This window comes from Tursiops truncatus, chromosome 5 (assembly GCF_011762595.2).
Source record: "Tursiops truncatus isolate mTurTru1 chromosome 5, mTurTru1.mat.Y, whole genome shotgun sequence".
NCBI lineage: Eukaryota > Metazoa > Chordata > Mammalia > Artiodactyla > Delphinidae > Tursiops > Tursiops truncatus.
In genome coordinates this window covers 109430031-109454837 of record NC_047038.1, presented here as the reverse complement: position 1 = coordinate 109454837, position 24807 = coordinate 109430031, and the positions used below count along the sequence as shown (strand labels likewise).

Sequence of the window (24807 nt, the reverse complement as noted above, 5' to 3'; positions counted from 1 at the left end):
TCAATAGTTTGTTCTTTTATATTGATGAGTAGTATTCTGCATGGATATATCACAATTTGTTTATCCTTTCACCTGTAGATGGGCATTTGAGTTGTTTCTAGTTTGGGTCTTTAACAAAAAAAGAATCTATGAATATTCATGTACAAGTCCCTGTATGTACGTATACTTTTTCATGGACAAATATCTAGGAGTGGTATGGCTGAGTCATATAGTAAGTGTATCTATAACTTTTTAAGAAAATGTCAAACCATTTTGCATGGTGATTTTAAAATTTTACATTTGCATTGGCAGGATATTAGTGTTCCAGCTGCTGCACTTGGTGTGTTCTGACTTTTTAATTTAGCCCTTAAGGTAGGTGTGTAGTGGTATCCTACTGTGTTTAATTTACATCTCCCTAATGACTAATAGCAGTGCGCATCATTTTTGGATTTGTTTGCCATTCTTAAATTATTCTCTTTTTATTTTGTGTTTATTTTAAAAATTTTACTTTCAGCAAAATTCATTCTTTTTGGCATACAGTTTGTTTTAGCTATGCAGAACAGTTTCATCACCCTAAGAACTCCCTCATGCAACCTCTCTGTAGTCAAACCCTCCCACCAGCATTAACCCCTGACAATCACAGGGCTGACTCTGTCCTACTAGTTTTGCTTTTCCAAAGTGTCATTTAAATGGAATCAATATATAGCCTTTGAGTTTGGCTTCTTTCACTTAACATGATGCATTTGAAATTCATCCATGTTATTGTATCAGTATCTCATTCCTCTTTATTGCTGGATACTATTTCACTGTACAAATGTTAACAAATTTTGATTATCCATTCACCAGTTGAAGAACATTTGTGTTTTTCCAGCCCTTGGCAATTATGATTAAGCAGCTACATATATTTATATATAGGTTTTTGTGTAAACAAATACTTTCAATCCTCTTAGGAAATTACCTAGGAGTATGATGGCTAGGCTTTATGGTTAGAGCATATTAATTTATAAGTATCAAAATCTTTAGAAATGGGTTGTACAATTTAGTATTTCCACCAGCAATGTATGAATGTTCCAGTTTTTCTACATTCTTGCCAGATTTGGTATTGTCAGATTTTTTAATTTTATTTTAGTCATTCTAATAGATGAGTAGTGGTATGACATTATGGCTTTTATTTGTATTTTCCTAATGACTAATAATATTGATCATCTTTTCATGTGCTTATTTGCCATCTATATATTTTCTTTGGACTATCTGGTTTTCCAAAATACAAAGTTAATTCATAGAAGGATAGTCTTTTCAACAAATAGTGCTAGCACATTTGGGTATCAATATGTTAGAAAAAAGACAAAACTTCAATCTTGAGTCGTGTACGAAACAGAGCTCAAAACAAATTATATACTGAAATATAAAATTTAAAACTATATTTCCAGAAGAAAACTTTGTGACCAGAGGTCTAACCAATATTTCTTGGATATGACAGTAAAAGCGTGAGTCATAAAAGAATACAGTGGTAAACTGGACTTCATCAAAATTAAAATCTTCTGCTCTTCAGAAGATATTATTAAGAGAAAGAAAAGACAAGCCACAGACTGGGAGAAAATATTTGCGAAGCATATATATGTTAAATAATTTATATTCAGAATATCTAAAGGACTCTCAACACTTAAAACAACAGCAAAAAATATAAAACTGGCCAAAAATTTGAACAGACATTTCACCAAAGAAGATACACAAATGACAAATACATGAAAATATGCTGTATATCATTGTCTACTAGAGAAATGCAAATTAAAACCACAATGGAATATCAATGCTATCTCTTAGAATGGCTAAAATTAGAAAAACTGATTACACTGAGTATTGATATGGCCATGGAACAAATGCAACTCTCATATTTCTACTGATGGGGAATATGAAATGGTTTAACCATGCTGGAAAACAGTTTAGTCAAGAGAAATGCATACATGTGTCTATATACAGTCCAGTACATGAATGTTCGTAGCAGCTTTCCTTGTAGTATCACTTTTTCTAAAAAACAAGCCAAATATCCATCATCAGATAAATGGATAAACACAGTGTTTCCACTATTTTAATGGAGTCACCAAAGTATAAATCAGCCACTTTTTAAATTGCAAGCATAATACTCAAGAACGAAAGGGAATATTCTATAGGGCCTATCATCCCATATCATCTAAGTGATGGATAAGGGTTATATAAAGTACAAGGTCATTTCTGCCTTATTATAAAAGGAAATTATAAGGTTCAGCATCTTACCTATATATTTATATCCTTCTTCCCCATTTACTATGGGTCTTAGCCAAGTTGACCTAAGCCTCATATTAGTACGCACATGGGCACCTTGAGGAGGGTAGAGTGTAAATAACATTTCAATTGCATTGGACTTCTTGATGATATCAGAGTATTTTGCATGGTGTTCTGTAAAAAAAAAGAACATTAATTTGTTTTTAATTTTAGACATTTTTACAAGATTTCTAATGTGTTTCTTTTAAGGGATGTAAATTTAAAACTATTGAATAATTTGAATGCTAATGGTTATGCTGACAACGTAGTTTTCTTTAGCCAAAAATACTTCACCAAAAATCTTACCGTTTAGATAATTCATAGCAAAAATTAAGGAGTACGGGCTTGCTAGTAGAATCTTCAAACACTATCAGTTTAAAGCACTGTTGTTAATAGCTGTAGAAAAAAGTAAGATAACCAACTAACAGCATTCACATTATACATACTATAACGTAATCATATTTTTTTAATTGCCATTAAACAATGAAATCAGAATAATCTGACAAAAATGTTGATTAAATGAAGAGTTCCATAAACTGGAACTACTGAAAGAATACATATTCTTAGGCTATGGTCTTTAAGAAAATATAATAACATCTATACAAATATTTATATAGCACTTACTATATGCAAGAAATGGTCCCAAGTGCTTTTGAATATTAACACACTTAATATTCATAACACATCTGTAAGGTAGATACTGTTGTTATCATCATTTTACATGAGGAATTGGAGGCCCAAAGAAATTAAATAACTTGCCTAAATCTTACAGTCTGTAAATGATGCAATTAGGATTTGGATTGTCTGAGGAGAAGCTCTTATTTGCAAACAAATGTTTGTCAAGTGAACATGACCTGCATTAACCAGTAGATGAGAAAGCTGGGATTAAAAAATAATTTAAATTGTAGAGTGAAAAATCTTTGGTTATGGCCCTTGGGCCTGCAGTTTGTGTCTTCAGTTTTTGGTTGATAAGCCAATATCCTAAAATTTAATAAGGCAGTATCCTGAGCAATTAATTCAAAGTGACTCTACCTAGAAACATTTCAAAGAAAAGAGAGTTACTGATGTAAATCTTCATTTATAATCCTGTTACATTGTCTATCTTTTTCTTCCTACCTCTACCTTCCTTCCCTTTTTTCCCCTTTATTTTTTCAAATATCATATTTTGTGGTACAGTAAGTATAAGGCAGTACAACATAATGATTAAATGATTAAGAAAGCAGATTTGTTGGCGGGTAGTATCCATCTATTGCCTCACCCTAAATCCACCCTTCATTGTCCTATTTGTGAGACTAGAATATTTCTCCCTTGCCATATGGGAAATTTTTAAGCATCCTTCATAGAGGGTAAGGTAGGAAACTAGAGGACAAAGAGGCTCTTCCTGGTTCCGGGGGCTTTTGTCTGATAGCTCCTACTGTGAATAGTGACCAGCAGCAGTGCAGGGCACCTTCTGGGCCATGTTGCTTGGCACCCCACAGGGCTTCCCTGACTCACACTCTAGGAGCTGGCTAGCACGTTCCGTGAGGCACCAACTTCCCTTGAATGGGTTCCACACTGAGACACCTCCTTATGGGAAGTTTCCCCAGAACCCCAGAGAGTGGCTTCCCTGGGAGTTCCACTAGCATGCTACCTCAGCAAACGTCTCTGCCACTCACTGGGTCACAGCTATGTCCTCTTCAAGAAGAGCTGGATCCCAGGGTAAAGGGAGAGGGTAAGGGGCACTCTTTAAAATTTGTTCTTTCCTTAAGTGCTCTGCCTCAGACCGAGGGTTAGCGCCACTCCTTATATCTGCTCTTCTCAATTCTTTAGGTTTTTTTTTTACCCTTCGTAGCCAATCTTATTTAATCACCATCATAGTTAATAATTCTTTATATTAATCTTTTCCTTCTCAAGTCACCATGTAGTTTTAGTTTCTAACTGGATCCTGATTGATACAAACAGACCTGGGTTTTAATTCTTGAACCACCATTAACAGGCTATGAAATATTAGATGAATCACATTTATCTCCTGGTGATAATACTGACATCATAGGGTTATTGTTAGGATTATGTGATATAAGAGATATATCAAAATTTATAGCACCATGTCTATAAGTACTACATGAGTGTGTTAGTTTTAATTTTCATCTAGTATTATTCCAACACTAATAAAAACCATGAGAGAGCCAGGAAATAAAGTTATTGCATCTTTCAATTATAAACATCTTAGGAAGTTTTCTGCCTCTTCTTAAAAGGAAAAGTTCAAAATTATTCCCCTCTAATTAAAAAAGCAGACATCTTCATATGTGCTCAGATATGCAGTTATTAGATATATCTCATTTAAATAATTCTAAATCCTTTCTCATCTGTCAACAGAAGAAAGGAAGCCAGAACTATTACAAAGCAGTGCTAAAGAGTCAACCCTGCTTTACTTTTTCATTCTGATTATACTTCTTCAAGAAGTTGATCAAGGGAGATCCTCAGGCAGTAGAGGTCTCTTCAAGTTGTGAAGGCGACAGCGTTTTGTGAAGGAGGATGAATTGTGAAGGAGGATGCAGCATTAATTACATTATGAGAAATCATAGAGTGAAATTAAATACAATCCTGAAGTTTTCCATCACACACAAAGTGAGGAAATAAAATAGATCAGAGTTTCCCTCTTCAAAACCATAAAGAAAAAAAAATAAAGTAGAAAAATCTAGCAATAATAGCAGCCTTTTTAGTGTGAAGAACCAAATTACACTTAGATTTCTCTCCTCTTCAAGATTTATATCTTTCTAATTCCTTTAGCTTAAACAAGATGTTTAGTAACGTTATTTAATAGGGCTATGCTTATTAGTTTTGGGGTTTCTTTTTTTTGCGGTACACAGGCCTCTCACTGTTGTGGCCTCTCCTGTTGCGGAGCACAGGCTCCGGACACGCAGGCTCAGCGGCCATGGCTCATGGGCCCAGCCGCTCCGCGGCATGTGGGATCTTCCCGGACCGGGGCATGAACCCGTGCCCCTGCATTGGCAGGCGGACTCTCAACCACTGCGCCACCAGGGAAGTCCTATGCTTATCAGTTTTAATAAAGCATTTTATTTTCCATAAAGGCAAATGTTTTCATTTGGGGAAAAATAAAATGCCTACACTAAAATCTAAGCAGTGGTGAATGTAGACCTGCCACTTTCTCTTCCTGGCTTATCCTGATTGAAGACTTAAGCAGAAACACATGAAGTCTGTGGAAGCGGAACTTGCCATGACAATGTGATATCGTGATAGCTATAGTATCAGACACACATTCAAGGTTTTCAGCTCAGAATCTTGCTAATGCCACCATTTGCCATCAGGTAATACAAATGGAGACTTAGAGCTTATATAAACAAGGCATAATGATTTTGGAATAATTGTACCTCCTTTCATAATATCAAAGTTGATTACAAGTAAGCATTTTTCATTTTAGAAGACATATGGCTTGTAAAACATGTCCTCTTCTTTTTGTTTTATTACATATGTCATCCCAAGATAAAAACAGGAATTTAATTTTTGTTGCTGATATTGATAATGTGTTATTTATAAAGCACCTTCCTTTTGATACACTGCTAAGTCACTAAGTCAATATTGCCACACTACATTTAGATGTAATAATACAGTTCTCAGAACTCAAAAGAATAAGAGCTCTTCCTTATGCCTTCTTCCCCAAGCCATGTACATAGTAAAACTCTGAAGATCTTAGATGTATGTGTCTAGGTCTGGCAAAAGCCCACACAATAGTTCCATAAATCTCTATTGCTCCCAGGTCACCAAGTAATTAATTATCTTCATTAGAGGTAGCAGCAGTGGTTGAGAGCAGAGGCTTTAGAGCTGACCACTGCTTGGGTGTGAACCTGGATCTGCCATTTATGATCTGTGTGACCCGAAGCAAGTTAGCTAACCTCTTTCCAGCTCAGTATCATAGTAAAACTGTTCACATAATAGTGTTGTCATGAGCTGATATAAAGTCTTTAGAAGAACACCTAGTCTATGGCCAGCATTATTTAAGTGTTATTACTATTATTATCATGCTCTTCATTTAACAGATGCTGGTACAGCCTCTATCCTATTTAGATGAGGGCAGTTTCCTGTCTTGTCCCCCATCTTACTTGTCTTCTGGATGGGTGGGTGGAAAAGTGGACAGTCATCCTGAAGTCGTTGCTCTTTCTGGTCACTCCTACACTATTTTGGATATTCTAAGGGTAAGTGGTTCCTGTTCTATACTGATCAGAAGTTTTGTGTTAATTAGTGCTTGTGAGCTACTAACTGATGTTACGGTGGTCTTCCTTGTTGCTATTATTAGCATATTTTGTTGAATCTAAGACATTATAGATGTTGATGACCCCGTTAGTTTACACACCACGAAGAAATATAAAAGACTGGAAATTTAACTAGGGCATACCATTGATTATAAGATATAGCTCAATTTTAGAGACATTAAAATATGAAAATATACATCTTAGCGTTAACAAAATATGGCAAAATCATGATATCCAGTTGCCTAATTGACAACTCCACTTGGCTAACAAATAGGCACCAATGTCTGTCCTGTTCTAGGATTCCCTGTCTCAGTAAATAGCCCCTATTTAATGGCACAACCCAGAAAACTAGATCTTGACACCGCACTACCCACTGCCACCCTCCTAGAAAAACTATCATCTATTTTTATACAAACATTTTTGCCTCCTAAACAGTCTTCTTGGCCCTTTGGATCTTGCCTCTAAACAGCAGCCAGAATAACATATATATATATATTTTTTTTCGGTACGCGGGCCTCCCACTGCCGCGGCCTCTCCCGCTGCCGGACGCACAGGCTCAGCGGCTCACGGGCCCAGCCGCTCCGCGGCACGCGGGATCCTCCCGGACCGGGGCACAAACCCGTGTCCCCTGCATCGGCAGGCGGACTCTCAACCACTGCGCCACCAGGGAAGCTCCAGAATAATATTTTTTTAAGTATTTTTAATACATTTTCCTATTCAGCAGTTCCCTAGTTCATTTTCCTACTCAGCAGTTTCCCTGGTTCATTTTCCTACTCAATGGCTTCCTGATGCTCTTAAAATAATGCCAAGTCCTTACTATGCCCTGAAAGACTTTGAACATTCTGGCCCCTGCCTCCTCTTCCATCTCTACTCTAGCAACCTTGGCTTTCTTTCAGTTTCAGAATCACATCTTGCATCCTCCTACTTCAGAAGCTTTGCATAAGATGTTCTGTGTAGCTGGTATGTTCTCCTCCCAAACCCTTTCCTCCGTTGCCTCATCAACGTCTACAACACCTTCATGTCTCTTCTCAAAGTGTCCTCTAACTCTCACCAACTAGATCAAGCTTTCACATTGTATCATCTCAGAGTTATTGTTCTCTGTACTTTTCCTCCATTACACTTACTGAAGTTTGTAATTATATTATTCCTATTATTACTTGAGATCTGCCTCGTTCACAAGACTATCAGTTACAGGCAGACAAGGTCCATGATTGTTTGCTAACCATTGAATCTCCTAGCACCTAGCCATGTGCCTGATACTGGGAAAGGGTCAATAAAAGGCTTTTTAATTAACAAATAAATACAACAATAATTAATAGTATTCATTGGGAGCTTAGTATATAGCAGGCAGTGTGCTAAGCAGGTTATGTACATTAGCTAAATTAATCCTAAAATCACATATGTGTGACTTACTGACAATCCTATGAGTTCAATACTAGCATACTCATAACATAGCTCAAGACACTGAGGCATATAGAGGTTAAAGAGCATTTTCATGGCCTCACAGTAAGTGGTGAGGCCAGTATAATCTTAATTCTAACTTGAAAGTCGGTCCTTTCAATGAGGATGCCATATCATTTTAAACACACTGTTCCTGGTATCATGGGACTGTTAGCGCCTTCAGGGGTTGCTAGTTTTCTGGTGGCCTCTCCCTTTGAAGTCTTCTTCTAATCTTTCTAAATCCTTTAGCTGTCCGTGCATAGTCAGCACTATGGTTTCTCTCACAAGAACTCATAGCTCTTTCCAGATTTCCAGATGGTTTTCTGATGTTAGTCTTCTCCACAAGAATTTATTTTCTACAGACTACTGACAACCCCTCAGGTCAAAACCACAGTTCATCAACTGATTATAACCCTCTTAGTTTGCTAAGGATGGAAGCCAGAATAAAACCCCACAGTGGGACCTCCTTAGACACCTATAGTTATCTCCTGCCTCTCAGATAAGCAAGGCTCATTATGCTTAATATTTAGAATAGATGGTGAGTGTTCAGAGGACCCAAAGATGCCTGTCCCTCCCTCTCCTGCACAGGCGGATTGTATTATTCAGGTCTCACTGCTTCCCTACTGCAGGCCCTGAATTTGAATATTTAAGGCAGTGGTCCCCAGACTTGTACTTCAAGAATCACAGGGATTTTAAAAAACATTGTAAATGGAATCATACTAAAGACATACTTTTGTTTGGTAAATATTTTGGTTCCATGATTATTTTAACATTATTTTATGGTTTTAAAAGCATTACAGGAGGAGGAGCTTCAAGACGGTGGAAGAGTAAGACGCGGAGATCACCTTCCTCCCCACAGATACATCAGAAATACATCTACACGTGGAACAACTCCTACAGAACACCTACTGAAGGCTGGCAGAAGACCTCAGACCTCCCAAAAGGCAAGAAACTCCCCACGTACCTGGGTAGGGCAAAAGAAAAAAGAATAAACAGAGTCAAAAGGATAGGGACGGATAGGACCTGCACCAGTGGGAGGGAGCTGTGAAGGAGGAAAGGTTTCCACACACTAGAAGCCCCTTCACGGGCAGAGACTGCGGGTGGCGGAGGGGGGAAGAAGCTTCAGAGCCGCGGAGGAGAGCACAGCAACAGGGGTGCGGAGGGCAAAGCAGAGAGATTCCCAGAGGATCGGTGCCAACCAGCACTCACCAGCCCGAGAGGCTTGTCTGCTCACCAGCGGGGCAGGCGGGGGCCGGAAGCTGAGGCTCGGGCTTCGGTCAGAGCGCAGGGAGAGGACTGGTGGAGTGAACACAGCCTGAAAGGGTTAGTGCACCACGGCTAGCCAGGAGGGAGTTCGGGAAAAAATCTGGAGCTGCCGAAGAGGCAAGAGACTTTTTCTTCCCTCTTTGTTTCATGGTGCGCGAGGAGAGGGGATTAAGAGCGCCGCTTAAAGAGCTCCAAAGATGGGAGCGAGCCGCGGCTATCAGCACGGACCCCAGAGACAGGCAGGAGACGCTAAGGCTGCTGCTGCCGCCACCAAGAAGCCAGTGTGCAAGCACAGGTCACTATCCCCACCTCCCCTCCCGGGAGCCTGTGCAGCCCGCCACTGCCAGGGTCCCGTGATGCAGGGACAACTCCCCTGGGAGAACGCACGGGGCGCCTCAGGCTGGTGCAACGTCATGCCGGCTTCTGCCGCCGCAGGCTCATCCCGCATCCGTACCCCTCCCTCCCCCTGGCCTGAGTGAGCCAGAGCCCCCGTATCAGCTGCTCCTTTAACCCCGTCCTGTCTGAGCGAAGAACAGATGCCCTCAGGCGACCCAGACACAGAGGCGTGGCCAATCCAAACTGAACCCCAGGAACTGTGCGAACACAAAAGAGAAAGGGAAATCTCTCCCAGCAGCTTCAGGAGCAGTGGATTAAATCTCCACAATCAACTTGATGTACCCTGCATCTGTGGAATACCTGAATAGACAACGAATCATCCCAAATTGAGGAGATGGACGCTGGGAGCAACAATATATATATATTTTTTTCCTTTTTCTCTTTTTGTGAGTGTGTATGTGTATGCTTCTGTGTGTGACTTTGTCTGTATAGCTTTGCTTTTATTATTTGTCCTAGGGTTCTGTCTCTCCGTTTTTGTTTTTGTTTTTTTTTGGAAAGTTTTTAGAACTTGTTATCATTGGTGGATTTGTTTTTTGCTTTGGTTGCTCTCTTTGCTTTTTTTATTATTACTTAAAAAATTATTAATGATTATTTTTTATTTTAATAACTTTATTTTATTTTACTTTATTTTTTTAAATCTTCTTCTTCCTTTCTTTTTTTTCTCCCTTTTATTCTGAGCCGTGTGATGACAGGCTCTTGGTGCTCCAGCCAGGAGTCAGGGCTGTGCCTCTGAGGTGGGAGAGACACATTCAGAAGGACACTGGTCCACAAGACACCTCCCAGCTCCACGTAATATCAAATGGCGAAAATCTCCCAGAGATCTCCATCTCAACGCCAAGACCCAGCTCCACTCAATGACCAGAAAGCTACAGTGATGGACACCGTATGCCAAACAACTCGCAAGACAGGAACGCAACCCCATCCATTAGCAGAGAGGCTTCCTAAAATCATAATAAGGCCACAGACACCTCAAAACACACCACCAGATGCAGACCATCCCACCAGAAAGACAAGATCCAGCCCCATCCACCAGAACACAGGCACTAGTCCCCTCCACCAGGAAGCCTACACAACCCACTGAACCAACCTTAGCTACTGAGGACAGACACCAAAAACAATGGGAACTACGAACCTGCAGCCTGCAAAAAGGAGACCCCAAACACAGTAAGATAAGCAAAATGAGAAGGCAGAGAAACACACAGCAGATGAAGAAGCAAGGTAAAAACCCACCAAACCTAAAAAATGAAGAGGAAATAGGCAGTCTACCGGAAAAAGAATTCAGAGTAATGATAGTAAAGATGATCCAAAATCTTGGAAATAGAATGGAGAAAATATAAGAAACGTTTAACAAGGATGTAGAAGAAATAAAGAGCAAACAAACAGTGATGAACAACACAATAAATGAAATTAAAAATTTTTTAGAAGGGATTAATAGCAGAATAACTGAGGCAGAAGAATGGATAAGTGACCTGGAAGATAAAATAGTGGAAATAACTACTGCAGAGCAGAATAAAGAAAAAGGAATGAAAAGAATTGAGGACAGTCTCAGAGACCTCTGGGACAACATTAAATGCACCAACATTCGAATGATAGGGGTCCCAGAAGAAGAAGAGAAAAAGAAAGGGACTGAGAAAATATTTGAAGAGATTCTAGTTGAAAACTTCCCTAATATGGGAAAGGAAATAGTTAATCAAGTCCAGGAAGCACAGAGAGTCCCATAAAGGATAAATCCAAGGAGAAACACGCCAAGACACATATTAATGAAACTATCAAAAATTAAATACGAAGAAAAAATATTAAAAGCAGGAAGGGATAAACAACATATAACACACAAGGGGATCCCCATAAGGTTAACAGCTGATCTTTCAGCAGAAACTCTGCAAGCCAGAAGGGAGTGGCAGGACATATTTAAAGTGATGAAGGAAAAAAAACCTACAACCAACATTACTCTACCCAGCAAGGATATCATTCAGATTTGATGGAGAAATTAAAACCTTTACAGACAAGCAAAAGCTAAGAGAATTCAGCACCACCAAACCAGCTTTACAAAAAAAGCTAAAGGAACTTCTCTAGGCAGGAAACACAAGAGAAGGAAAAGACCTACAGTAACAAGCCCAAAACAATAAGTAAATGGTTATAGGAACATACATACCGATAATTACCTTAAATGTAAATGAATTAAATATCCAACCAAAAGACATAGACTGGCTGAATGGATACAAAAACAAGACCCATATATATGCTGTCTACAAGAGACTGACTTGAGACCTAGGGACACATACAGACTGAAAGTGAGGGGATGGAAAAAGATATTCCATGCAAATGGAAATCAAAAGAAGCTGGAGTAGCAATTCTCATATCAGACAAAATAGCTTTTAAGACAAAGACTATTTATTACAAGAGACAAAGAAGGACACTACATAATGATCAAGGGATCAATCCAAGAAGAAGATATAACAATTGTAAATATTTATGCACCCAACACAGGAGCAGCTCAATACATAAGGCAAATACTAACAGACATAAAATGGGAAATCTACATTAACACAATCATACTAGGAGTCTTTAACACCCTACTTTCACCAATGGACAGATCATCCAAAATGAAAATAAATACAGAAACACAGGCTTTAAATGATACATTAAACAAGATAGACTTAATTGATATTTATAGGACATTCCATCCAAAAACAACAGAGTACACTTTCAAGTACTCATGGAACATTCTCCAGGATGGATCATATCTTGGGTCACAAATCAAGCCTTGGTAAATTTAAGAAAATTGAAATCGTATCAAGTATCTTTTCTGACCACAACACTATGAGACTAGGTATCAATTACAGGAAATAATACGTGAAAAATACAAACACATGGAGGCTAAACAATACACTACTTAATAACCAAGAGATCACTGAAGAAATCAAAGAGGAAATCAAAAAATACCTAGAAACAAATGACAATGAAAACACGACGACCCAAAACCTATGGGATAGAGCAAAAGCAGTTCTAAGAGGGAAGTTTATAGCAATAGAATCCTACCTTAAGAAACAAGAAACATCTCAAATAAACAACCAACCTTACACCAAAAGCAATTAGAGAAAGAAGAACAAAGAAACCCCAAAGTTAGCAGAAGGAAAGAAATCATAAATTTCAGATCAGAAATAAATGAAAAAGAAATGAAGGAAACAATAGAAAAGATCAATACAACTAAAAGCTGGTTCTTTGAGAAGGTAAACAAAATTGACCTAAGTGTCCATCAACAGATGAATGGATAAAGAAAATGTGACACATATATACAAAGGAATATTACTCAGCCATAAAAAGAAATGAAATTGAGTTATTTGTAGTGAGGTGGATGGACTCAGAGTCTGTCATACAGAGTGAAGTAAGTCAGAAAGAGAAAAACAAATACCATATGCTGACACATATATACGGAATCTAAAAAAAAAAAAGGTCATGAAGAACCTAGGGGCAAGACAGGAATAAAGACACCGACCTACTAGAGAATGGACTTGAGGATATGGGGAGGGGGAAGGGTAAGCTGGGACAAAGTGAGAGAGTGGCATGGACATATATATACTACCAAACTTAAAATAGATAGCTAGTTGGTAGCAGCCTCAAAGCACAGGGATATCAGCTCTGTGCTTTGTGACCACCTAGAGGGGTGGGAGGGAGGGAGATGCAAGAGGGAAGAGATATGGGGACATATATATATATATGTATAACATTCACTTTGTTATAAAGCAGAAAATAACACACCATTGTAAAGCAATTGTACTCCGATAAAGATGTTTAAAAAAATAACAATTTTTTAGTATAAGCATATTCTATGAAATGTTTGGGATATACTTTTACTGTGAAAAAATATTATTTCTTACTGTGTAATGAACTATATGTGTAAAGAAGCTAAAAAAGAGTGGAGATATATATATAGATGTATAACTGATTCACTTTACTGTACACCTGAAACTAACACAACATTGTTAATCAACTATACTCCAATAAAATTTTTTTTAAATATTAAAAAAATAAATAAAAGCATTATATGTTCATGATAGGAAATTTTGGAAATACAAAAAAGTATAAGGAATAATTATTATTCAGCATTTGCCAACTCTAATCCCATGTGTGTGATTTTTTTCTCCCACAACCCCCAAGAATGTATAATAGCACATTAGTACTAACAGGACACTTGGTGGCAGATCATTCTTAGAATTAGGAAACAGACATAAAGTTGTCAGCTTTACATTATAGGTAGGTGTGATAAAAAGAAAAAACATCTATCATCGCAGTTGTTCCTTTCTAAAATTATTATTAATCTCAGTCATGTACACAGTACACAAGTAAATGTACTTTACAGCAAATGATGAGAAATTGAGCTTCTAGGAATTTTGGAAGTGTGAATTTCTTCCTAATGGGCCTGTCCTCAACACAAATCCCCAGCACCGACTTACTACTTAAAAAGGGCTCGTATATAAATCGTTAAGTTGAGGACCAGTCCTAAGTGTATCAAGAGAGAGTTAGATGGCTAATAAAGCTTTACTAGTGACCCTGGGTTATTAAACCAGAATAGAAGACCTCATTTTTGAAGTCAATTATTAAGAAGTATTTGCAAGTATGGGTAAAAATAGCCTAATCCTTTCCCTTTGCCCAGTACCTGCATTATTATGTAACTAAATTTATCACCAAGGTAAAAATACACTTCATAATCTTCACATGAACAAAGAATTCACAGGCTAAAAACAATGGTGACAGATAATCAAGATTTCCTTCCATTGTGAATATTATGCATTTATTAAAATGCAAACTTAGCTCTCATGGGCCACTGACCAGTCATATGAGGTTTTCAGCATGGGGTTATCAAACGTGAGTTCAAAGTGGTGGTCAAATAATCTATAACCCAGTGTAAATGACCAATTTCTAAATGTTGTACTTTTAATATATTGTCACTGTTAGAGCACTTTATGTTTTTATGCTGCATTCATTTTCTTTGATTTGAATTAGATGAATGTCATACTTTTTTGTCATGACACTTTTATCTAAGCTTTCTCTATTCATCAGTAAATTTAAAAGAAGAATGCCAATTTATCAGTATAAAAAATTCCATATGTTATGAACAAGGGAAAGTGAATCTAAAGCATCGCCATTCATAAATTAATGGAACTTTCTTACATTTAATTTATCTTAAGCTGAAATATGAGATCTTAAAGATCACTGATGAAAGAGCAAAACGTTAAGAATCAAAACCAAAGGGCGGGGCTTCCCTGGTGGTACAGTGGTTAAGAATCTGCCTGTCAATGCAGGGGACACGGGTTTCAAGCCCTGGTCCAGGAAGATCCCACATGCCGCAGAGCAACTAAGCCCATGCGCCACAACTACTGCCTACAGCCCGTGCTCTACGTGCCTAGAGCCCATGCTCCACAACAAGAGAAGCCACTGCAATGAAAAGCCCACGCACTGCAACAAAGAGTAGCCCCCGCTCACCACAACTAGAGAAAGCCCATGTGCAACAATGAAGACCCAATGCAGCCAAAAATAAATAAATAAAATAAATAAGTTAAGGAAAAAAAAAAAACAAAGAGCAAAATGGTTAAGAAGGCAGTTAAACAACATGCCACTGGATGATACAACCGGTAAGAATAAATGCAAGGAACATTGATCTCTTATATTACAATTAAATACCAACATTGTTTAATTTAAAGAAGAACAAAAACGTTCATTAACACTTGAATCAGAGTAAAGAATATAAAATAAGGACATGAATTAATTAAAATTTTGTTAAAGTATAGCAGTATTATACTAAGTGAAGTCAGAAGGAGAAAGACAAATATCATATATCACTCATATGTGGAATCCGATTAAAAAAAAATAAACAAATGAACTTATTTACGAAACAGACTTACAGATACCGAAAACAAACATGATTGCCCAAAGGGAAATGTGGGGGCAGGGGAGGGATAAATCAGAAGCTTGGGATGAACACACACACACACTAGTATATATAAGATAGATAACCAACAAGGACCTACTGTATGGCACAGGGAACTCTACTCAATATTCTGTGATAACATATATGAGAAAAGCATCTAAAAAAGAATGAATATATGTATATGTATAACTAAATCACTTTGCTGAACACCTGAAACTAAAACAACGTAAATCGACTATACTCCAGTAAAATAAAAAATAAAAATAAAAAATAGAATAGTAAAATATAGCAATTACTACTTTTAAATCCCCTCATTTCATGAAAAAAACGTACATATTATAAATTCCGCCAGAACTTTCTTTACTATATAATTCAAAAGGTTAAATGTGGGAACACTGTGTCATTAACACATACAAACCTTTATAAATCCAATCAAATTTCTAATATAAAATAGGAAACTAGGTGATTGCAGCCACTTGATTGTTCAATAATCAAAGTACAGTTATTTCAAAAGGTTCACTTCTTCAGTGGAATAAGTATACAGAGTTCATAAATATGCTAACATTTATTTTTATTTCCATATTGATTTTTTTTGCCTTTTAGACTTATAAGCAAATTAAATACATTTGCAAGTGTTGGATGAAGAAAGCTAAAAGACCTTTCCCTTTTTCTGTCTTCATGGAATTTAGACAAAAACCCAGAACATATTAAGCCATATTAACATGTCACGTAGCTACATAAAACAAATAATTTTGGTTAATAATTCTGATAAAATTATAAGGATTCCTTATGAGCGGCATTTTCTTTTATTTTAAAAGCGATGTTAATAAAAATATGTTAAAACCTATAATAAACTGCTAAAGAAATGTTCAGTGATAAATTTGTATTTTAAAAATAGCACTTTGTTATTAAACAACAAAGACTAAAAGAACTTTACATCTAAATACCCAAGAGCATACTTAAATACACATAATGAGGAACAAAGATTTAAGGTGGGAATGCAATAGGTCAAATAAAATGTAAACTGTCTCCATAGATTTCAAAAAGTATTTAATAAAAATGAAATTAAAACTCTTCATAAAGACATCTAGTAAACTAGGAAGAGAAGGATACAACTTAAAACAAGTCAATGGTACACAATAACATTAAAATTAGTGAGAAAATACCAATGTTCATCATTATCAATATTATCTAATGTTTTAAAAGTTCTAATTAATGCAAAAGTCAAGAAAAAGATATCTTTAATCATATCATAAATAATAAATGTGTAATTAGAAAAAATTTTATATCATTTTCAGGTGAAACAATTACACACTTATAAAACTCAAGATAAGCTGAAAATTATTATAATTTAGGAGGGTAAAATACAACCACTGATTATAAAATAAACATATAAATTAACAGTCTTTCTATATACAAGAAAAACTTGTTAGAATACATACTAGAAAAAAAATGATTAAAAAAATTTTAAATCGCAAACAAAACAGCTGAAAACAATAATAAAAGCCTGTGTGTGTGTTTGTGTGTGTGTGTCTGTGTACTAGAAGTAATGCAAACATTGTCTCATAAATGATTAGTATTATGATTAATTTTAAGTACTTTTAAAAATATGCCCTTCATTTTTCTCTGAAGGTCTGAGTCTCAGGATAGCCAGATTAAATCCATTAACACGACTTTACTCTGACAGACTAAAGACAAATGCTCCTCTCACCTTAGTTAAAATGTTCTCACTTTGAGAAAAATATAATAGCACAAAAAATTCTTAAAACTTAGCACAGTGTCAGTTTTTATTGGACTCACCATACATAATTCAAAACATATTTCTTTTCTCTTAGTTTGGAAGAGTATTTTAATAAAGAAAGTCACCTTTCAGGGTTGGAAGCATAAAAATTCCAAATAAATATAGCTATTCTAAATTGTTAAATTACATTTGAATTACCCAATCCTCTTGTCTTTCTTGCCACATACTGCCATCGTTTTGGTTATTTTCCTATATGTATACATATCCTTAAGGATTGGGGAAAATTCAACCAATCTGTAGGCTATTCCTTGGTAATATGAGTTTTAAAAGGTATACTGGGGGAGGGGAGTGGAATTTGAAGTTAAAGACACAATTCAACATTGTAAGTATTACTGTCCCATATTATCTCAATCCCTGAGCAAAAAATGCAATAATTGGCAGATGACTATAACAGGCTTAGCTCTATACCTTTACTCAACAATGTCATCCTGCAAGCAAAAAATATTCTCACAAAACCCCAAAAATTTACGTTCCCTTTTATGTGCTTAGGATTGTCTCTAAACTCTGGAGACAAAACTAATACCATGCTATTTCATACAGCAAAAATGAACTCCAAATCAGTAAGAATCTTTCCTGATGGATTTTCCAAGTGAATACCAAATACCAAGTGGTATTCACTTGGAAAATTATTTGATATTGATTTTTTTAAACAGTTGATGCTGTCTTTTAGAACTAAACCATTCTCTAGCTTTTTGGAGTTCATTCACCAGAATAATTTAGATTTCCCAATACCAGTAAAGGGTCTATAATTCGAGGTCTGTTTATTGATTATAGAAAAGTTAAGATTAATCTGAATTCTTTATGAAACAAGGTTGGGTACAAGCTAATTATTAAGTGGAAGAATTTACTTATTTAACAAATGTCCAATTTCCTGGCTTAATTTATTTACAGGTATCAATAGGTAATAATATCCCTCATTAAACATGGTATAGTAGGGGCTTCCCTGGTGGCGCAGTGGTTGAGAGTCTGCCTGCCAATGCAGGGGACACGGGTTTGTGCCCCGGTCTGGGAAGATCCCACATGCCGCGGAGCGGCTAGGCCCGTGAGCCATGGCCGCTGAGCCTGTGCGTCCGGAGCCTGTGCTCCGCAACGGGAGAGGCCACAATAGTGAGAGGCCCGTGTACCGCAAAAAAAACAAAAAAAACAAAAAAACATGGTATAGCAAAAGGAATTTTTTCCTCTCCTCCTCTCCCAGGACACCCCAAAGAAACATGTTTAATCTATCAAAATACAAATATATTTACATCTTTAATGAAACATGAAAATTACCACAACTTCCAATAACTTTGAAGAATATGTGACAGAAACAATAAAATTCAGACCTAAGTGAGAGAATGCCTAAAACTGACACAAACTTCCTCAGTCCTCAGACAAGATACAGACATGTCTGAAAGGAAGAATCGTAGTCCTGAAAGACCCCTTCAAGGACCTGTTAAGGAAGTGACAAGACTTATGTGTGTGGATGAAACAGAGAAGAAACAAAAGATGTAACTGGGGAATCCAGTCCATGCCACACCTCAGAATGACAGTTGAGGCAGAGCTGAAGGAAGGAGATTCATGTTTGTCTCCCACGTTAACCACATCCACTTTGTCCCAGCGTTCCCTAGTCTCTACCACTGACAGCATCAAGTCGGTCCAAAATTCCCATCAGCTCAAAAGTTCCTAAATCACTTAAACTTGGTTATGGGTGAAGCTCTCTGTATGATCCATCTTCGTGCACAATTCCTCTCTACCTATGGGCCTCTGAAACTTAAGAACAAGTTGTCTGCTCCCAAAATACAAAGGTGGAACAAGTGTAAGGTAACAATTAAGATATCGCCATTCAAAAGGGAAAAAATTGAAAGAAAACATGGAGTGTTTCTGAAATCCAGCTGGAAGAACTCCATTAGATTCAAGGGCTGGAAATAAACCTCTGTGATTTTCAGCTCCGTCCTCTGAATCATCTTTCCTTTTTCATGAAGGGTAGCATGGATTTGTAGCTGAGTAGTTTTATTAGTCTCTTTCCTGCCTATACACTTTTGGGTGTCCAGCAGTCTTCTTTCATTCCATACTGTCTCTGTCCCTTTTTCGTCCAAGCTGGCAATGTTCCATTGGTGTAAAATTTTCAAGAATCTTGTGGTTCTCTCATATATGTTATGGAGATCCACTCCATTAGACATGAGGCTTCTCCAGATATCTTTCCGGGAAAATCTCATCCCCATTCTTCTGCTTAGATGACTGAGAAGTTCAATGAGTCACGTATTTTTTTCTCTTCAGAGAACCTTTGTGTGACTGAATTCCCTTATTTCATCTTTCTGATGTATTAGCAAAAGATTGTCCAGCCACATTTTCAGCTTTTCCTCTAGAGCATTTTTTCCTGATAGTGAACTTGTTAATTTTAGCATCTTTCATAATTGGAATGAATTGAGAATTTCCCAAATCACCTAGTCTTGGTTTCTTTTTGTTTAACAGTTCTTCCCTCAATTTATCCTATTGCATTTTACTATACGCAGCAAAAAGTAGCCAGGTTGCAGTATCAACTCTGCTTGGAAAACTCCTCAGCTGAAGGTCATAGATAAAACATTCTACTTCCTACATAACTGTAAGACACAATTCCACTGAGCTTTCTGCCACTATAGAACAGGGATCTCTTTTTCCCCTAGTTTCCAATAACATGTTCATTTCCTTCTGAGCCCTTAGTAGCAGCAACTTAAACATCCATATTCTTACTAATAGTCTGTTTGTGATTTTGGTATTCTGTAAAGTGATTTAGGATTTCTCTACTATGTTCCTCATTTCCTTCTGAGTCCATATTAGCAGAATCATTAGCATCCATAATTCTACTAACAGTCTATGGAAGGCAATCCAGGCTTTTCCTATGAAGGTCCACAGTATTCTAACCTCCACCTGCTCAGTTCTACATTTTTAGACAATCTTTATCAGTCAGTGTTCAACCAGAGAGCAGGCCATCAGGAAGGGCAGGCTGGAATTCTTGGGCAGGGACTGAAGTTACCATCCATAGGCAGCATTTCTTCCTCAGGGAAGCCTCAGCTCTTTTTTAAAGGCTTGTCAACTGATTGTATCAAGCCTACCCCAATACAGATAATCTTCCTTACTTAAAGTCAACCAATTATGTACTTCATCACATCTACAAAATACCTTTGCAGCAACATCTAGATTAGTGTTTGACTGAATAAGTGGGAATTGTAGTCTACTCAAGCTTACACATGACCATGACAAGCTTAATGAACTTAAGAATATAGAAAGCATCCATTAGGAACCCAAATCACTTCCAACAGATGGTAAGAGCTGGCTTCAGTTTTTCCAAAACAACTTTCAACAAAAGAAGAAAAATACTTATAAAGTTCTGAGAGAAGATGTAATCCATGAGTTTTATATGAAGCCAAGTTTAAAGATATCAAAATATATTTTCAAGAAATAAAGCACCCACAACCTCTTCCTGGAATAAAACAAAACAATAAAAGACTACATTTTGTTAAAATCAAGCCAAATAAAATTGAATTAATATAAAGAACTAAAGAATGGAGAAGCCCATGGTAAAACATGAAGGAAGGAAGGAAGGAAGGAAGGAAGGAAGGAAGGAAAAAAGGAAGGAAGGAAGGAAGGAAGGGAGGGAGGGAGGGAGGGAAGGAGGGAGGGAGGAAGGAAACTGCTAAGTATTGAACCCATGTAAATATATAGAACTACAAGGCTGAACCACTGTACGCCTTAGAGAAAAAGTACATATATTAGAAACCTTGAAAATATTTTCAAAAATCATAAGATATAATTTTAAAATTGGGAGAGGTTTTAGAGTAGAATTAAAAGGAAGTTTAAATGTGATAATTTTCTCATTATATTTGTAGGATGTCAGTAGAGATTTTTGATCAATTAGCAAAAACTTTAAGTATTATATTTAAATTTCCTTTCTTTTAAATTAAGGTAAAATTGACATATAACGTAATTTTAGTTTCAGATATAGAACATAATTATTTGATATTTGTATACACTGTAGAAATAATCACCATGATAAGTCTAGTTACTCTCTGTCACCATACAAAGTAATAAAATGTGCAATATAATACCATTGACTATAGTTGCCATGCTGTACATTACAACCCCATGACATTTATTTTATGACTGGAAGTTTGTACCTCTTGATCCCCTTCACCCATTTTGCCTAAGCCCCAACCCCTCTCCCTCTGGCAACCACCATTATATTCTCTACATTTATGAGTTTGGTTTTGTTGTGCTTTGTTTGTTCATGTTTCATTTTTTAGATTCCACATATATGTATATTTGTATTTCTCTGATTTCACTTAGCATATTTCATACTCAAGGTCCATACATGTTGTCTCAAATGGCAAAATTTCATTCTTATTTATGGCTGAGTAGTATTCCATTGTGTATACACATATATACACAAGGCATATACATACATACATATATATATATATATATATATATATATGAATAATGCTGCAGTGAACACAGGGGTGCACATACAAATTAGTGTTTTCGTCTTCTTTGAATAAATACCCTGAGTGTAACAGCTGGATTTTACAATAGTTCTATATTTAGTTTTCTGAGGAACCTCTATACTGTTTTCCATAGTGGCTGCACCAATTTGCATTCTTATCAGTTTCAGCTGGTGTGTGTCCTTACATCTGAAGTGAACCTCTTGTAGGCAGCAGATAGATCGGTGTTATATTTTTATCCGTTCAGCCACACTATGCCTTTTGATTGGAGAATTTAGGCCATTTGCATTTAAGTAATTATAGATAGGTATGTATTACTGCCATTTAAAAAATTATTTTTGGCTATTTTGTATTTCTTTCTTCTTCTCTTGCTCCCTTCCCTTGTGGTTTGATGATTTTCTTTAGTACTATGTTTAGATTACATTCTCATCTCTTGTGTAACTACAATAGGTTTTTGTTTTGTGGTTACCAAGAGGTTCACATATATCAACCTATATGTTTAACAGTCTATTTTAAGTTAAGCTGATAGTAAGTTAAGTTTGAACACATTCTAAAACTACACTTTTACCTCCTCAACATTTTACGTTTTTGATGTCACATTGTACATCTCTTTACTTGGTGTAGCTCTTTTTTTTTTTTTTTTTTTGCGGTACTAGGGCCTCTCACTGTCGCGGCCTCTCCCGTTGCAGAGCACAGGCTCCAGATGCGCAGGCTCAGCGGCCATGGCTCACGGGCTCAGTCGCTCCACGGCATGTGGGATCCTCCCAGACCAGGGCACGAACCCATGTCCCCTGCATCGGCAGGTGGACTCTCAACCACTGCACCACCAGGGAAGTCCTTAAAGCCCTTTTAACATTTCTTACAAAACTGCTTAGTGATGGTGCACTCCTTTAACTTTTGCTTGTTTGGAAAACTCTTTCTTTCAATTCTGAATGATAACCTTGTCAGATAGAGTTTTCTTGGTTGGATTTTTTTTTGCTTTTAGCATTTCCACTCCCTTCTGGCCTACAGAGTTTTTGCTAAAAAGACTGCTGATAGTTTTATGCAGGTTCCCTTGTACATAACAAGTTGTTTTTCTCTTGTTGTTTTAAAGATTCTCTAAGTTTATCTTTAAGTTTTGGCATTTTAATTATGATGTGTCTTGGTGTGGATCTCTTTGTGTTCATCTTATTTGGAACTCTCCGAGCTTCCTGGATCTGGATGTCTATTTCATTTCCCAGGTTAGGAAAGTTTTCAGCCATTATTTCTTCAAATAAGTTTTCTGTCCCTTTTTCTATCTTTTCTCTTTCTGAGACCCCTATAATGCAATTGTTCTGCTTGATTTTGTCCCATACGTCCCTTAAACTATCTTTACTCTTTAAAAATTCTTTATTTTTGCTGCTAAGTTCCATTGCTCTGTCCTTTAGATCACTGATCCTTTTTTATTGCTTCATCTAGTCTGCTCTTGGAAGCTTACAGTGTATTTTTTCAGTTCAGTTATTGTATTCTTAAGCTCTGTGACTTCTGTTTGGTACTTTCTTATATTTTCTATCTCTTTGTTGAAGTTTTCTCTGTGCTCATCATTCTTCTCCCAAGATCAATGAGCATCTTTATGATCATTACTTTTAACTTTTTTTCTCATTATCTTTTTCTAAAAATTTTTATTTTATATTGGAGTATAGTTGATTAACAATGTTGTGTTAGTTTCACGTGTAAAGCAAAGTGATTCAGTTATACATATATATGTATCTATTCTTTTTCAAATTCTTTTCCCATTTAGGTTATTACAGAGTATTGAGAAGAGTTCCCTGTGCTATATATACAGTAGGTCCTTGTTGGTTATCCATTTTAAATATAGCAGTGTGTACATGTCAATCCCAAACTCCCAATCTATCCCTCCCCCTCCCCCTCCCCCCCAGTAACCATAAGTTCATTCCCTAAGTCTGTGAGTCTGTTTCTGTTTTGTAAATAAGTTCGTTTGTATCATTTTTTTTAGATTACACATATAAGCAATATCATATGATATTTGTCTTTCTCTGATTTACTTCACTTAGTATGATAATCTCCAGGTCCATCCATATTGCTGCAAATGGCATTTTTTCATTCTTCTTAAAGGCTGAGTAATATTCCAAAAGCTTTTGCACAGCAAAGGAAATCATAAACAAAGAGAAAAGACAGCCCACAAAATAGGAGAAAATATTTGCAAATAATGTGACCAACAAGGGATTAATCTCCAAAATTTACAAACAGCTCATGTGGCTCAATATCAAAAAAAAAAAAACCCAATCAAAAAATGGGCAGAAGATATAAATAGACACTTCTCCGAAGAAGACATACAGATGGCCAAGAAGCACATGAAAAGATGCTCAACATTGCTAATTATTAGAGAAATGCAAATGCAAATCAAAACTACGAGATATCACCTCATGCCTGTCAGAATAGCCACCATCAAAAAACCTACAAACAATAAATGCTGGTGAGGGTGTGGAGAAAAGGGAGCCCTCCTACACTGTTGGTGGGAATGTAAATTGGTACAGCCACTATGGAGAACAGTATGGAGGTTCCTTAAGAAACTAAAAACAGAGCTATCATATGATCCAGCAATTCCACTTCTGGGCATATATTTGGAGAAAAACATGGTTCGAAAGGATACATGCATCCAATGTTCATTGCAGCACTAGCCAAGACATGGAAGCAACCTAAATGTCCATTGACAGGTGAATGGATAAAGAAGATGTGGTACATACCTAAAATGGAATATTGCTTTTAACTCTTATCAGGTAAATTACTCATTTCCATTTCATTAAGGGTTTTTTTCTGGGGTTTTACCTTATTTTTTTATTTGGAACATATTCCACTGTTCCCTCATTTTGTGTGACTCTCTATTCGTTTCTATGTATTAAGTGAAACAGCTACTCCCCCAGTCTTGAAGGATTGACCCAGGAAGAACGGGGTGGGGGGGGGGTGTTTCAGTCATCTGTTTGTGCAATGCTCTAGGGGTGGTAGCCT

The 24807-nt window shown here is 36.8% G+C and overlaps 1 protein-coding gene across 1 annotated transcript in view; it reads right to left on the bottom strand.

The window, feature by feature from the left end:
• The window catches only part of IQCM (IQ motif containing M), a 346741-nt gene that overhangs the window by 69837 nt on the left and 252097 nt on the right, over positions 1–24807 (bottom strand). The window contains 1 exon segment of the mRNA XM_073804676.1: positions 2254–2415. Coding sequence (XP_073660777.1) covers positions 2254–2415 — 162 coding nt within the window.